This window comes from Chamaea fasciata, unplaced genomic scaffold (assembly GCF_029207755.1).
Source record: "Chamaea fasciata isolate MVZ Bird 193981 ecotype frontalis unplaced genomic scaffold, bChaFas1.0.hap1 SCAF_12, whole genome shotgun sequence".
In the NCBI taxonomy this organism is placed as follows: Eukaryota; Metazoa; Chordata; class Aves; order Passeriformes; family Sylviidae; genus Chamaea; species Chamaea fasciata.
Window position 1 is genome coordinate 23,332,993 of NW_027094097.1, and position 16,393 is coordinate 23,349,385.

Consider the following 16,393-nt stretch of genomic DNA (forward strand, 5'->3'; position numbering starts at 1 on the left):
CCTGGCATTTGCTGCAGGTTGGTCTCCTGGCATTTGCTGGAGCTTCTACACCAGAAAGTTGCTGCTATTTCTGTGTGTTCTGTATGCTGTGATGGTTGAAAGGCTGTTTCTGTGCACAGCTCTAGTTCTCCAGGCCTGTCCTCTGTGTGGAATATTAGGGCTGCTTTCCTCACAGCAATGCACAGGGAAAGGCAGAACCTCCACCATCACTGCAAATATTGATGTGTTTAATGCACTTCAAGTGCACCAGCCAGGTTTTCATTAAGTCTGTGTGTGCCACCTTCCTTTGTGCCCGCAGGAATCATCCGAACTGCTCTTCCCAACATGGACAGAGAAGCCAAGGAGGAGTACCACGTGGTGATACAGGCCAAGGACATGGGAGGACACATGGGAGGCCTCTCAGGGACAACCAAAGTGACAATTACACTTACAGATGTCAATGACAACCCACCAAAGTTCCCACAGAGTGAGTACCAACAAAATCCTTCTCACATCTCCTACCAGGACCCATGTTTGTGAAGTATCAGACACACCCACATTTTGAGGAGGCAATAACTGATGGGTTATTGCAGCACACATGAATAAAGATGTATTAATTGCAAATTTTTTGCTGGTAATGTATGGAACTTTAATGTCTGGATTATTTACTTTGAGTTGCAAAGTGAAACATTTTTAGGGCCAGGATTAAATTGCAAAGATTCCTGACCCTCCACTACATTTTTGAAGCTACTGGGCCATGCTGTATAACTTATATAGTTATATAGACAGACATATATATATATATATATATATATATATATATATATTCTTCAAGACTCACATTTACCATGTCAAAGCAAACCAAATTTAGCACAATCACATTTTTTAATTGTTAAAGTGTATTAATGGAGGTCAAATACAGCAATTTTTTTATATCTGAGTAATTTACTTTTCACATATAAAATGATTCAGTGCTGACATTACCAGACTCAGCCTTCACAGCTGGATGGAAGTACATTAACAGGTCCACACATCTGGTCTGCATTTTATCTCTGTGTGGGTCTGGGGTTTTTTGAGTGCCATGCAGACACCATCTCAGCCCACTGTGTTTCTCCTCTGAGCAGCACTTCTGACCTTGACACATCCTGGCCGTGGCCATCCCTCTAACAGCTCTAACAGCTCTTTTTCCAATTGGCCCCTCATGCAAGAGCTGAATGTAAAAACCTGTGTCAGCATTATCTACCCTTCAAAAAGAAAAGGAATAAATTCTAAAAGATCAGGTTTTATGTACCTCACAAACAAGCCTTTTCACTCCAGATCATAACCTGGGACACCAGCATACAATATTTTGTTAACTCTGTGAAATGATGGATTTTTCTCTGTGAATTCAAACCGCTTGACTGAGTGTTTTGCAAGAACATTTTAAACTATCAGAAATGCCCAAAAGCAGTCCCGCTGCTTAATCATTCACTCCCAGGTTAAATAGGAATTGGGAATGCCTTGTAACTCAAAACCAGGGTTTAACTGTCTGTATGAACAGCCAAATGATTGATATTTTTATTTTCTTTTTTGTTGTTGTTGGGTTGGAGTTTTTTGTTTGTTTGTTTGTTTGTTTTTAATGTTCATTGCTCAAGCTATTAATGAGTTATGTGCTTAAATTTTGGGTGCTTTGTGACTGGAGTTAATGACTTATTTCAATGACATGTGGCAATTGTTTTTATGGGTAATGAGCCAAGTCTCTGCCTGGTGTAAGTCTCCTGATGTTCCTAGGGTGCCCATGGAGAAAAAAAGAGCAATTACAAAGGGGAATAAATTAGATTATTTTATTTTACCATCCCTTTTTTTTTTTTCCTCCCCAATTTTTTACTGCTGATGATGTGTCAGAAAATGCTGACATAGATTTATATATTTAGGATCAGGTTATGTTATGTGAACTTTGGAGGGGGTTGGGAAAGTTCTGGAATCAACACTGCCTAAAAGACAACTGTTGGAGAGAGATTTATCCAGGAACAGTGTTGCTCTCCTCTGGTGTCACTGAATACCCAGGGAAACACCTGTGGGATGTTTTGGGATGGTTTTCCTACTGGAGCTTGCCGTGGGAAAGCCATTTTTTGTTTGGGGTGAAATCCCATACAAATTGGTACATACTCTCTACATACATACATCTCTGTGGTGTAAAATTTTAATAATCATTTTTGTTCTACATTCACACTCCAAATTCAAGCCATAGAAAGCAGCAGATTTATACTTTAGCCAGCATGGCAGACAGGATTTATCCAGTTCACTGTATATAATTTATGGCTCTTGAATGAATGGGCAGAAATGAGAAACAGAGGTGAAGGTTTTACCATGAGCCATGTGAGAGAGAGTTTTCCTTCCATTCTTGTAATAACATCCCTGCAATCAATAGTAACCTTGATGTCACACCAGTTTCTGCATTCTGAGTGATTGGTTGTCCTTTTCAGCCCCTCCCTGAGCAGAAGGGTAACAGGGAGGGAGTCATGTTCCATACATTATCCATGTGGGTTAAGGTTTCACAGCTGACTTGCTGCTCAAAGCTCTTTAGAACAGAACAGAACAGAACAGAACAGAACAGAACAGAACAGAACAGAATACAATGTTCCTTCAGGGGGGTTGAAAATGCCAAAAATCACTCTGTTTGTTTGGAACTCCCAAGTTCAAAGAGTAAACACACAAGTGGGGAGCAGCCTGCTCACTTGGGGGACATGCCTGTTCTCCCTGTTCTCCCTGTTCTCCCTGCTCCAGGTGTGTACCAGATGTCGGTGTCGGAAGCAGCTGTCCCAGGGGAGGAAGTGGGGAGAGTGAAGGCCAAAGATCCTGACATTGGGGAGAATGGTTTGGTGGCTTACAGCATCATTGATGGAGATGGCATGGACTCGTTTGAAATCACCACAGATTATGAGACTCAGGAAGGGGTTGTGAAGCTTAAGAAGGTGAGTGATGCCTACTATGTAGTGTTCTTTGTTGATGACAGAATATTTGGTAATAATCGATTACCACCTAAGCTGAAATATAAGTAAATGCAAATTTCACTTAATTCATTTCTCAAGGTGTGATTAACTCTTGATATTCCATTTCCCCATTAGCTGAATTGGAATGGAAGAAAATAACCAAGAAGAGTTACATAAATACTGTACAGTGGATTAATTGCACAAACTAAATGAATTCATAATAAAAAGTCACGGTAAAATACGATGCCATCAGCTTCATTGTTAATGAAGTTTTGCCTAGTGCTGATAAGTAGCAGACATTCACTGTTGCTTTATGTTCAGTCTGAAAAGCCTCATGCCCTATAGTTTGAATTCTTCAGCTGTGCATTGTCCACAGTAGTGTTCTGAAGGAGTCACAGGCTATGGGAAAAGCAGCAGAGGGGATTTCACACACAGCCCATCAGCAGGAGATTTGAAAGCATTATCAAATGAATTTTAATTTGCAAATTGCAGAATATAGATATTATTATTATATGGAAGCATTATCATTTTGTTCTTTGTATCTTTAGAGCTATTTATCTCTCTTGGAGAAATCAGAACTCAAAGGAGAAGGCCTGGGTAACTTCTGGTCGGCCCTGCCCTGTCCTTTGGTGCAGTCCCTCAGGAAGGGACCCAGAGGTCTCCTCTGCTCAAAATTGCCCTGATTCTATTTCTGTCTCTGTTCTAGAGGTTGAAGTGGATTTTTGTGTGTTTTGAAACATGGCTGAGCTGTCACTCCACTCAGTCTCTGGTGTTAACATACTTTGTGAATTGTGATTGGCACCTGTGTGATCATTCTGAGGTGCAGCCCCACAGCCACTACATGCCAATGCAGGTGCAGAGGTGCTGTGGCTTTGATCAGGCTCCCAAAAGGGCTTGTCCCATGGGGCATTATTCCACCACCCCTTTGGAAACTGTTACGAGTTCTGTGGCTAGAGGGAACTGCAGGAATGAAAGCACTGCAAACCATCTTCGTATTTTCCCCACTACCTAAATAATTTAACTTATCTGTGTGCTACCTCATGGTGCACCAGGAGCACTTCAGACCACATCCACGTGGAATGCCTGCCAGCCTGGATAAAGCCAGGCCTCTTGTGGAAACCCCTTTCCCATCCCTTGCACTTTTGTGCTGCTTGGAAGACTGCATGGAGACAAGGTTAATTTTCCCAGTACAGATGGGAATTTCCTCAGTGATACAGCAAGCAAAGACCAAGACCAGAACTGTGGTGATATTTTGAGTGCCTTCCTATGCTGCTTCATACATGGAATGTAGCTCCTTCCATTTGAGTCTTTATGTTTTTAAATACACACATTTCAGTCCAAGCTTGTTGACAGATGCTCACATTTGTTTGATGTCGTTGAATACTAGGGTGCTGCCTGCTGCTCTTACAGCCTGGTTTCTCTGACTCTGGAATGCACTGTCTTCTTGTTTCTCACAGACCTTAGATTATGAAACCAAAAAGTCCTACAGCCTGAAGGTGGAGGCAGCCAATGTCCACATTGACCCCAAGTTCATTAGCAACGGGCCCTTCAAGGACACAGTGACAGTGAAAATAGCAGTAGAAGATGCTGATGAGCCACCGGTATTCTTGAAGCCAAGTTACATTTTTGAAGTACAGGAAAATGCAGCGTCTGGTACTGTGGTTGGAAAAGTACATGCCAAAGACCCGGATGCTGCCAACAGTGCTATAAGGTTTGCTGCATCTCCTGTTTCCTTCTGAGCACTAGCTATCAGAATTGTTAGGCAAGTTCTGAAGACAGTGTGACAGATCTACAGACACCCAGAATATTGAAACTTTAACCATCCAGCATTGGTTTTGTGCTTTCATTACATAAACTGCCAGTTTTTCAAAGCCTGTATCATACTATAGCTATGTCTAATTAAAATATACTTTTGGACATCTTTGGTAGACTCTGTTCTAAATTAAAATTTCCACAAAAATCTTGTGCTTTTTTTCACAGCATGGATTTTTTTTTTCAAAATATCAAAGTCTAAGATGTAGATTGGAGTTTGGGCTCCAATCATGGAATTGTTTAGGCTGGAAGGACCTTAAGGTTCATCCATTCCCACCCCCTGCCATGGGCAGGGACACCCTCCACTGTCCCAGGCTGCTCCAAGCCCCAGTGCCCAACCTGGCCTTGGACACTTTCAGGGGCAGCCACAGCTTCTCCGGGCACCCTGTGCCAGGGCCTCACCACCCTCATAGTGAAGAATTTTATATTGTAATAGCCTTCTATTAGTTTAATTTTATTTGTCATGTTCTCAGTATAACTTAAGTTCTGAAGACCTCTTTTGTGGGTACACTTAACATTTCAAAGAATTTCAACATGAAGTTATAAAAGTCAGAGCTGTATAAAGCTGTATAGATGTGCAGAGAGTGGATAATATTTCATAAATTGGTATGATCAATTAATATTCAGAGTAAACCAAAGATTGGAAGACTTAAAAGATCACCATGATTAATATGAAACAGAAAAGAAAAAATATCTCAGTAGATATTTTTATCATGTTTTTTAAGAGAAGAAAATAAAAGAGTGTATAAGGGCTTTGATATAGAGACTTCAAAGACCAGCAATTTTCACTTATTGCAAACATTCTGATGTACTGTTTTTCTAAATGTAGAAACCAAACAGGTGATTCTCCTTTTAAAAGAATACATATCATCCTTTTGAAAATGATGTTGAGGGCAACAATAGGTGTATTACTTACAATTATTTAGAAATAATTATTATATAGAACAAACCTGGATGCATGAAACTCCTTAGACCTTCTTTTCTCTAATTACTGACTTTCAATCTTCTTTAGATATTCAATTGATCGACACACCGACCTTGAAAGATATTTTGTTATTAATGCAGAAGATGGCAATATCAAGACAATAAAGGCTTTGGATAGGGAAGAAATGGCTTGGCATAATATCTCTGTCTTTGCAGTTGAAGTCCGTGAGTATTTCACTGAGGTGTTTTAGAATCAGTGATACGAATCCTGTAATCCTCCAATTGTCTCAGTTTGATAAACTGCAAGAAATCTCAGCAGAAATACCTCAGCATATTTGATCTTTCCTTGGATGCAGCAGGGAATTTGTTTTGAGGGGTTTTCTTACTTCTGCCTCATCTCAGTGTTGCCTCTCCCACAGACAAACAGCACCAGGAAGCCAAAGTTCCCATTGCAATCAAGGTCGTTGACGTCAATGACAACGCTCCCAAGTTTGCGGCGGCCTACGAAGCCTTTGTGTGTGAGAATGCCCGAAGCAACCAGGTATGGCCTGCCCACCCCCTCCTGTGCCCACCCCTTCCTGTGCCCACCCTCTCCTGTGCCCACCCCTTCCTGTGCCCACCCCCTCCTGTGCCCACCCCCTCCTGTGCCCACCCCTTCCTGTGCCCACCCTCTCCTGTGCCCACACCTTCCTGTGCCTGCCACCTTCCTGTGCCTACCACCTTCCTTGTTCTCACCACCTCCCTTTAAAGGTGCGTGTTTTTACAGCTGTAACTCTGGGGTGGTTAATGCAATAGTAATTAAAGATTGCCTGTTGTAGTTTGGAGTAGGCTCTGTGTTTGTAATTGCATATATTTGTATTTGAGGGGAGTTCTGCTATTTTACAATTCTTATTCAAGTGCTGTCTCAGAATGCTCCTTGTATGTGATGTACTCAGAGAAGGAGCTGTTTGTTTACAGAGTGCTTTTCTTTTACAGCAATTTATTACAATTAGTGCTGATGACAAGGATGACTCAGCCAATGGACCAAGATTTATCTTCAGTTTACCACCTGAAATTATTCATAATCCAAATTTTACACTCAGAGACAACAGAGGTTTGTGTGAAGATTCCCACTCTACCAGAATCCAAAGAAATTACAAAGTAGAACTAATGGCCAGTGTAATGTCATGCAACATCATTGTCATTAGCTTTGGCAGAGTGTTTTTCTCCAAGATTTAGGGGAGGAAGGCAAAAGCATACAGCTGAGATGCAAGGATGTTCTTGGGAAAGTGGGATGTTTGTTAAGTCACTTGAATTTTCTTGAATGTATATTTTAAATTGCATGATAATGGACAATGGATTCCTTCCAACAGGAAGAATCCACTGCCATTTTATCTCCCAGAAAAAGGAAAAAACCACTGCCAAACACTCAGTAAATGAAACTGGCAGATCTTCTTGATTTAGAGAAACCTAAAATTAGCTGAGACAGCATAAATTATTAGGCTGCTTGTATTTGTTCACCACTGTGCCTGCCAGGTTTTGTAAATTATGGATCACAAGAGAGATGGGCTAGATTCCCAATGGAATCAAATCACTGCCTGGTGCAGGAAATGAAACAGGGATTTGTGCTGTGGAACATACCTGTGTTGGCTGTCTCAGGGGTCTGGATATCCTGATCCCTTTGCCAGTTTGGTGTTCATTAAATAAAGTAGAGCTTTGCATTCAGATTGATAGCAAGATGTAAGAAATTTGTAAGCAAAAAAACCTCAGGCCTGGGTGAGTGTCAAAATTCAATTGATCACAGCATAATAACATCAGTGACCTGAGCTTGCCAGAGGCTGAGGGAGCCAGAGGAGGTGGGTAAACTGGAAAAAAAAAAGATAGGTTTGGCCATTATACATATTTACTCAATTTATTTCATTGTATTCTGATTCAGTCTTTATTTTTTATTTCCCTTCACATGGCAAAAATTGTTTTATTTTCTAAGGAATTGGTTTTGATTAACATGCTTTAATGTTTGAAGGAAACTTGACTGTTTTCTGAAAAGTAAAACTCGGTTGAACTGGTTTAAATAATGAATCCAAGAGTACCAGAAGTACAAAAGGCAACACAATCCAGATACATGATTTCAGTAAAAAGTGTTCTGTTGAGGCAGACTTTATATCTCTCTCCACATCTGAAGTGAGGGTAATTATCATCAGAGTTCCCAAACAAAATCTCTGTTATTCCTGACTGATCAAAGTAATGCTGTTGCCTAGTGCTTGACACTTGTACATACATAAGTAATTCATAAAGGAGCCAGTGCAGGGCATATATTTATTCTCTTTAAAGTAGTAAAACACAAGTTTTGAAAAATTCATGGGTGTATTTTTAGAGAGGAGTAAATAAGCTTGTATTCTTTGCTTGAGACCCAGAGGCCAAATTTTGCTATAAAATACATTTTATGGTCACCACATCAAACTGAAAATAGATTAGATTTTATAATCTATCAGAAGAAGTGTAGGTCAGAGTGGAGATCCTCTGAGTCATATTATGGTTACTGACTCCCACCAATCCCACTCATTCTCCATTTCTGTATGCAGCAAATACTTTACTGACAAAATTAACCCAGATAAAAATGTGTTGTAGTTAAATTATGATGTCAGTTGAATGTAATGTTTCTACCTGACAATACTGCAAAAGGTTATTTCTAGAAGACAGAATTAAGGGATTGAATTTTCCCATATAATTTTCTTCTTGGGAAATGAATAGTCTGAGGAAATTCATCCATTTCCATCCTTTCTTTCCCTCATTTTCCTCAGTCCTCAGTGCAATGATGTTGTTCATTTACACATTTCTTGTAGGGTTTTTTAAGTAAGTTATTCTAGAGCAAAGTAAAAAAGTTAAAATTCTGTGTATTCCCATATAAAAAAAACTCTTAGAGAGAGTGTGATACCATTTGCAAGTCAAATTATGTTCATGGTCATTGAAAGTTGTTTTTTTTGAGTTTTAAGTCTGAGCATTCTATAAGCCATGCCATAGCTTTCAGAGGGAATTGCTACTTTCAGAGAAAAATGGCTTTATTAACCGTGGAAAACAGTTAATGAAAACTCCAGTGTTTTGGCCTATTACAGAACTTTAAAGTGAATACAGTCCCATAATTATCATTTAATACAGTTTCTTTTTATCAGCTCCTGAAAGTAATCACATATTGCAGTAATCCAAAAAAGCATAATCACATTCTACATCCTACTAATAGCCCACTGTGTTACCAAGTCTTCAGCTGAGCCCATCTCCCATAGAAAACATGAGATAATGGCTTAGCCCACACTGGGATAAAACACAGAATTACTTTTGCACTGTTTCCTTATATTATAGCTCATAAACAATATTATAGCTCATAAATAAATGGCACTATCTGCCCGGGCTCTTCTCAGTTCTGCTCCCACTGAAGTCAGGTCTTCAAAAGAGCAGCAGAGGCTCGTGGCACTTCACAGCAGCGAGGCAGATTTTGAGTAAATGTAATTCTTACTTTTAACCCTGCTGGGTCCTGTGCTGAGATGCCCTTTTCTTGGGCTGTAGGAATGCATTTCCCACACCCAGCAAGTGTTTTCCATATAGGGAAAAGTTCAAGACTCACCCCTTGCATTTCTTATAAGGAAAAGAGCCCAGAAACTTCGATATCCTTCCAACAGTGATTGGCTCAGTGTCAAGAGAAAAGCATCTATTGAACCTTTTCACTGTTCTTCAAATCCTGTAGCTCTCCTTATTGACAGCAAGCCAAATTGTCCCTCCTAAAACATTCAGTATTTAGGAAGGAGCCCAAAGGAAGTAAGAGGCTTTTTGGAGTGTTTCTAGCAGGGTGCCAGAGGTTTTCTCGGACACCTGTGCGCAGCTTATCTTTTGTTCTCTGTAACATTTTTTATTTTGTTATTTTTCATTTATTAAACCTTTTACTTTGCAAAACACCTCTGAAGAGCCGTCTTGCTGAAATTATTTTAAGCCAATCTGCAAGGGCTGGACCCTCAGAGATTGATACATTTACATGAGGCTTATAAGACTCTGACCCGGTGTTAAACTGTATCATTGGGCTCCTTCAGCCTGGCATTGCTGGAGGGGCTGCAGTCCCAAATTCACAAGAGAGAGCTTTCCAGAGCTTGAAATTAAACTTGTGAGCCCCAAAACATCAGTGACCAAAGTCTGCTTTTTAAACTCAAATACGTGCTTCACACTTTTTCAACATGAAAATTTTGAAATACACAAGGTATCAAGTTACCGGATTTTGCCATGGATTATCCACAACAATTGCCACTCCTTGTAAGGTGAGGATTTTAGACAGCTGGACCCCTGAAAATGTTCCATTTTCTGGCTGAATCAGCACTCACACCTGATGTAGGTGATAAAGTTCACACTGAAGTCAGTTGCTGTAATCTAGAATTGTCCTTACACAATCAATGTGTTAACAAGCCCCCAAAAACTAAGCTCCATTTGCCTATGCACACAGGAAATATTGGAAATCACCAATAAAATCACCGGAGAAAAAGATGAAAATCAAAGATCAGTGAGATCAGTATAAGGATCACTAAGAAATAATGCAATTTTAGCTTCTAATTGTGAAGATTTTGTGAAGAATGTTGGGAAACTTCATTTGCAACACCTTTGGATACTGGATAGCCAAGGCAATAATAGCTGGGAAAATGTGAAATTTTGGGAATGGCCTTGACATTACTGTTCTTTTCCTTCTTGTATTAACCCCCATTGTGTTCGTTAGGACTGACAGTCAAGTAGTTCCCATATGTGTTAAGTAATAGTTTTAAGCTGGCATTGACATTTAACTTTGGTTGGCTTAAAAAATGCCATTTTGCCAGGATTACAGTTCTACTCCTGGGCCTTGAAAACAATAAAAAAGCAAGGATGAGAATATTAGCTAGGATTATATGTTATCTTTTATTTAGGTAAGAGAGGGGTTTTTTCCTCTTATGGATATTATGTTTCTTCTAAATGGGAGAAGTGAACATAAACAGTAAAAGGAAAAGATTAAAAAATGACCTTTTAGGCTTGATGTATTGTAGTCCTTTTTAAACTTTAGCCAGGCATATTGATTGGACTTTTCATTAAAAAAAAATTATGTTAAACTAAAAATCACTTCCCATTGAAACAGATAAATCAGTCATTAGATCAAAATCAGCTATGTGTAGTGCAAGTGACTGCAGTGAACCAGGCCAGTCTGTATAACAGCTAAATAATTTGCCATCCTTTTCTTATTTCTAAATAGGAATACCATTTCAGCTGACAAAAGGCAAGAAAAATAAAATCTGTGATAAAAAAATGCGTAGCCAAAGACTAAATATACTAATGTATGGTATTATCATTCCTTACCTAGTGCATTTGCAGCCTCAAGGCAGCTGTAGCTCAGCCCCCTGTTAATGTTCGTATTTTTTTGCCACAAAAATAATCTGCCCTGTTGTGATTTTTCATTTAATGGAACAAATCTTTGTTCTTCCATTGAGGAAATGAATTATTAAGTGCATTTTAGAGGACTCTGTGGAATAGTTTAATTTTGGATCAATATATTATTTCAAGTTAGCTGATAGGTTAATAGATAATAGATGTTGTATTCCTATTTGTACCAAATTGTTACGAGCCAATTAATTTAAAGTCCTAAAATAAGGCTCCTGTCACACAGACATTGATATCACTAAGGTCCTGTAAAAAATTGTGCCTCAAAATTTAGATGGTGCGTGCAAACATTCAGCAGATTAGGAGGACTCTGAGAGAGACAAAGGGCACCTCCAAGAGCAACAAGTGATAAACAATCAGATCTTTATCAGCCTCTCTGTCCTTAACAAATGTGACATTGTGCAAAGAAGTTAATAAGTTGTTTTCTACCCTGTTGTTGTTTTTGTGACTCAACACCAAGAAGCAACAGTTGTGTCATGCCAAGGTGACCACTCAGGGTTATGGGCTGCCAGGACAGGGGTAGATATGGGGGTTGGACTCATTTGGTGTGTAACAAACAGCTCCTACCTAAAATATTCACTTTCTGGTGAAGTTCCTGGGAGAGTCAAGCAGTGCAGACATCCTTTTCATCCCATAGATTCACCAAATATGGGGGCAGTTTCACATCTTGTCCTACTTCAGGGGCACTGCTTGCAAGGGCAGTTAATGCAAGGCAAGAACACTTCTCTTTGGGTATATTTTATTCACAGACTTCCATGGAAATCACAGTGATTAGATCATTAGGAGAGATTTTATGGTTTGCATTATTAAATTCTGGGATTTATGCTGACTCTTCAACAGGAAAACAATTAATCTGTAGAAGCCTGAGGCAGCAGTAAATTGGGTACCTTCGGAGGTGAACAGGCCTCCCTCAGCAGATAAAAGAACCACTCTTTTTTTTCCTCTTTTCTGTTATATAGTGAAAAATAAAGAACATGGCAAGCCAGGAAAGGTTGTGAGGAATATATCTTCAATATAAACTGGCTTTTGAAGGTCTGAAAATCACAGATATGATTGCTTCACTTTATTTACTTTGAGATGTTTAACAACTGTTATAAACTTCGGTTCAGGCTGAGCTGAGAGAGAGAGGAAAGGCACAACAAGGGAGCCCTGTTGGTGTTCCCCTGGGAGGGGGAAGCACAGGCTGCCTCAGCCCAGTGACGGGACAGTGGCATTTCACACCGTCCCCTTTCCAAGGCTTTAGGCAGAGGAAGTGTGCAGGACCATCCAAAATGTCCTGTGCTGAGATAGCAGCTCATTTTCTGTCCCCTGCACCATGGCAGGTCAGCTCTTATGAAGACAATGGGAATAGAGTTACAGAAATACTGCCAGGAGTTGGACTCCTGGATCCGTGTGGGTCCCTTCCAACTCAGGCTGTTTTTTGATTCTTTGATTTAACTCTTCCTCGCATCTATGTAATTCAAAATGTGCCCAGACATACTGTGCATGTATGATCAAGCTCTCTGAATTCTGGCTTTGGAAGTTTGGGTGAAAACCGTATTCTGATGAAACAGTTGCCTTCAGCATGTCTTACTGAAACAACAAGGCTCAAATTTGCTCACACACAGTAAATATTGCCTTTTGTTTTGGTGGGGCTCTCATTATCAGAGCCCATTTGGGGACAGATCACTGTCTACTATGCTTTTAGATGTGACTTCAAGAAGACACAAGGGAGATACGGGTTTTACCTGTCCACTGAAAGCTTTAATTCTGGAGAGACACTAAAACCAGCTCAGACAGCAATAAGAAGGTCCAGCCGTTTGGGTAATTGAAAAAATATTGTGACTTTCTCAGAAAGTTACAGGTACTAAAAGGTGCTATCAGACAGAGATTATCTGTATTGCTTGTGTTAGTTAAAGAATTAAAACTGAGTGTGGTGCTGTATGAATTAAATAAAATCCTGTAATTGCTCTTGGGTCATTAGAAAGGCAACACTTTCTACTGGTTTATTGTGGAAATAGTGCTAAAGAAACTGAAAATTGAGAGCCATTGCAGCAAGATAATTCCCTTTTCAATAGTGGCTAAGAGGACGACTCCGTGGAAGAATTAACAATGGTTCTCTCTCTTCTTCACCCAGATAACACAGCGAGCGTGCTGGTCAGACGGGAAGGGTTCAGTCGCCAGAAGCAGGATTTGTACCTCCTTCCCATCGTGATCAGTGACGGCGGCATGCCCCCGCTGAGCAGCACCAACACACTGACCATCCGTGTGTGCGGCTGCGACAGCGGCGGCTCCCTGCTGTCCTGCAACGCCGAGGCCTACGTCCTCAACGCGGGCCTCAGCACCGGTGCCCTCATCGCCATCCTGGCCTGCATTGTCATCCTCTTAGGTAAAAAATGTTCTTTCCTTGCTGCTTGTCTGGACTTATGTTAAAAAAGCAATCCTGCCCTCAACTCCAAGATGGAGGAAATAATTTTTTAGCTTTTGTTTTTAAAGGGGGTACTGATCTCCCCAGCTGTGAGAGGCTTTGGGGTGACCTCAGTGTGGCCTTGCAGGGTCTGAAGGAGCTGCAGGAAAGATGGAGACACTTGCCAAGGGCTGGAGGGACAGGAAACAGGGAATGGCTCCCAGTGCCAGGGGGCAGGGATAGATGGGATATTGGGAAGGAATTGTTCCCTGGGAGGGTGGGCAGGCCCTGGCACAGGGTGCCCAGAGAAGCTGTGGCTGCCCCTGGATCCCTGGCAGTGTCCAAGGCCAGGTTGGACACTGGGGCTTGGAGCAGCCCGGGACAGTGGGAGGTGTCCCTGTCCATGGCAGGAGTGGAATGAGGTCAGCTTTATGGTCTCTTCCATCTAAACCATTCTGGGCTTCTGTGATATCTTCAATAGCAAACACCTGTGAATTCGTGTAGATGCGCTTTGACAATGTCCTCCTGTGGCCTAATGCCAGTTAATCAGGGACACCGCTTAATGGTCATGATGTACTAAGTTTTGTGATCTTCCCTCGATGACAAGTTCCTTATTGAGGTCAGCCAGGATTAATGGCCCCTGCCAGCTATTTTCCCTCAAACCCATCTTGTGTTGAAGACAGATGAGTGGCTTAGAAGACCTGCTTTTAAGAAAGTGATGCAAAGTGTTTCCTGATGATTTGGAAAAAAAAAAAAATTTCTTATTTCCCTGTAGTATTTTATAGTGTTTCTTTTCTCATATACTTATAGAAATTTGAAGTGAGAACGCAAAAACAAATGTCTTTGGAGGTGTTACTTTAAAAAATTCCACTTTAATGAAAATGACACTTGGAATTCAAGTTAAGCTTTGTGCATACAGGGGAGGATAAATATTCATCTTTGTTTTGTTGCAGATATTCATGTGTTTGGGCAGCTCAAAGGCAGTGTAACAGTGTTCTGCAGCACTGGGGGCCCTACAAACACTTCCATTGAATTAGTGTTGCCGTAATGAGCAGTTAGTAAGAACAGTGGCATGCAGCCCAGACAGAAAGCCTCAGATCAGTGTGTTCAGTTCTGTGTACAAACATTGCTGCTTTTACCTAGCAAGGAGCATTAAAAACGCAGAAGTTTGCAACAATCCAGCAGAAAAGCTGAGGGCTCGGGGATGCAATAGTTACTTACAACGGGGCTGCTGATTGACAGTGCACTCTAACCCATGTTTTGTTTTCCCCAGTCATTGTGGTGCTGTTTGTAACCCTGAAGAGGCAGAAGAAGGAACCCCTGATCGTGTTTGAGGAGGAAGACGTGCGGGAAAACATCATCACGTACGATGACGAGGGCGGAGGTGAGGAGGACACGGAGGCATTTGACATCGCCACGCTGCAGAACCCCGATGGCATCAACGGCTTTATCCCCCGCAAGGACATCAAGCCCGAGTACCAGTACCTGCCCAGGCCGGGGCTGCGGCCCGCACCCAACAGCGTGGACGTAGATGATTTCATCAACACCAGGATACAGGAGGCTGACAATGACCCCACTGCCCCTCCCTATGACTCCATCCAGATCTATGGCTACGAGGGCAGGGGCTCTGTGGCTGGGTCCCTCAGCTCCTTGGAGTCAGCAACAACAGATTCTGACTTGGACTATGACTATCTACAAAATTGGGGACCTCGATTTAAGAAACTTGCAGACTTGTATGGCTCCAAAGACACTTTCGATGATGATTCTTAACAATAAAGTTTAAGATTTGGCCTTAAGAACTGTGTCCGAAGTCCTGAAGAATCCAGAGGAAATGTAAGCAGGTATTTTTTTAAAAATCAAGAAAAATCCCATTTAAACATTTGTTTGAGAGGATTCCTTTGATAAAAAAGGACATGAAAGTGGTAAATACTGTGAAGTACCTTTTACTACAAAAGGCAAATCTGGAAGTTGGCTGCCAGCTTCACTAAAGGAAAAAACCCACTTAAGAAATGCAAAATATTTAAATGAAGGAAAATGCTAAAAGCGAACAAATAAGGGAAATCTTTTATGTGTTATGAACATCTAAATCTTTTATGTCAAAGAAGCTTCCACAAATTAGAAAAGATAACAGTTCTGAGCTGTAATTTCGCCTTAAACTATGGACACTCTATATGGTAGTGCATTTTTAAACTTGAAATATATAATATTCAGCCAGCTTAAACCCATATGATGTATGTACAGTACAATGTACAATTATTATGTCTCTTGACTTGTTACTGCTGATTCTTGTAAATCTTTTTGCTTATTCTTTCATCTTGAACTAATATGTGCCAGATATAAAAACTGTCTTGTTGAGGTGGGAGGCGCCCTATTTCTATGTCATTTTTAATGTATCTATTTGTACAATTTTAAAATTCTTATTTTAGTATACATACAAATATCAGTATTCTGACATGTAAGAAATGTTACAGCATCACACTTATATTTTATGAACATTGTACTGTTGCTTTAATATGTGCTTCAATATAAGAAGCAGACTTTGAAATAAACTGATTCTTTTTTTAATTCTTGTTCTGGTTATTAAGCATATAGGGAAAAACATAGTGTTTCTAATGTCCCATTTATAGTTCTGACTAATTTACTACAATTGTGACCTTTTAATAGCCTTATTTATTATGTGTTTGTAGTTGGTTTGTTGCCTTGTTAAGTGATTATTTAAAAATCAAATACATTTTACAAATGTTTTTTAGATTAAGACAAATGTAATGTCTGGTGAACATTTTGTACCCTCTCTATCTACAGCTTGTGGCTGCTCCCAGAACACAGTAAGGATCATCATATAGTCCTACTGTGTTTCCTGGATTAAATTAAGTGTAATCCTTTTTAATATTTCCCATGTAAT

General features: G+C 40.4%; 1 protein-coding gene across 3 annotated transcripts in view; it reads left to right on the plus strand.

The window, feature by feature from the left end:
- The window catches only part of CDH11 (cadherin 11), an 81,651-nt gene extending 65,595 nt beyond the window's left edge, over positions 1-16,056 (plus strand). For all 3 annotated transcript variants that reach the window (XM_066194989.1, XM_066194990.1, XM_066194991.1), the window contains 8 exons: positions 299-466; positions 2,746-2,933; positions 4,409-4,662; positions 5,776-5,912; positions 6,107-6,228; positions 6,663-6,780; positions 13,222-13,473; positions 14,765-16,056. In XM_066194989.1, coding sequence (XP_066051086.1) covers positions 299-466; positions 2,746-2,933; positions 4,409-4,662; positions 5,776-5,912; positions 6,107-6,228; positions 6,663-6,780; positions 13,222-13,473; positions 14,765-15,261 — 1,736 coding nt within the window. In that variant the 3' untranslated portion in view covers positions 15,262-16,056. The remainder of the gene's footprint in view (positions 1-298; positions 467-2,745; positions 2,934-4,408; positions 4,663-5,775; positions 5,913-6,106; positions 6,229-6,662; positions 6,781-13,221; positions 13,474-14,764) is intronic.
- The last annotated feature ends 337 nt before the right edge of the window (positions 16,057-16,393 follow it).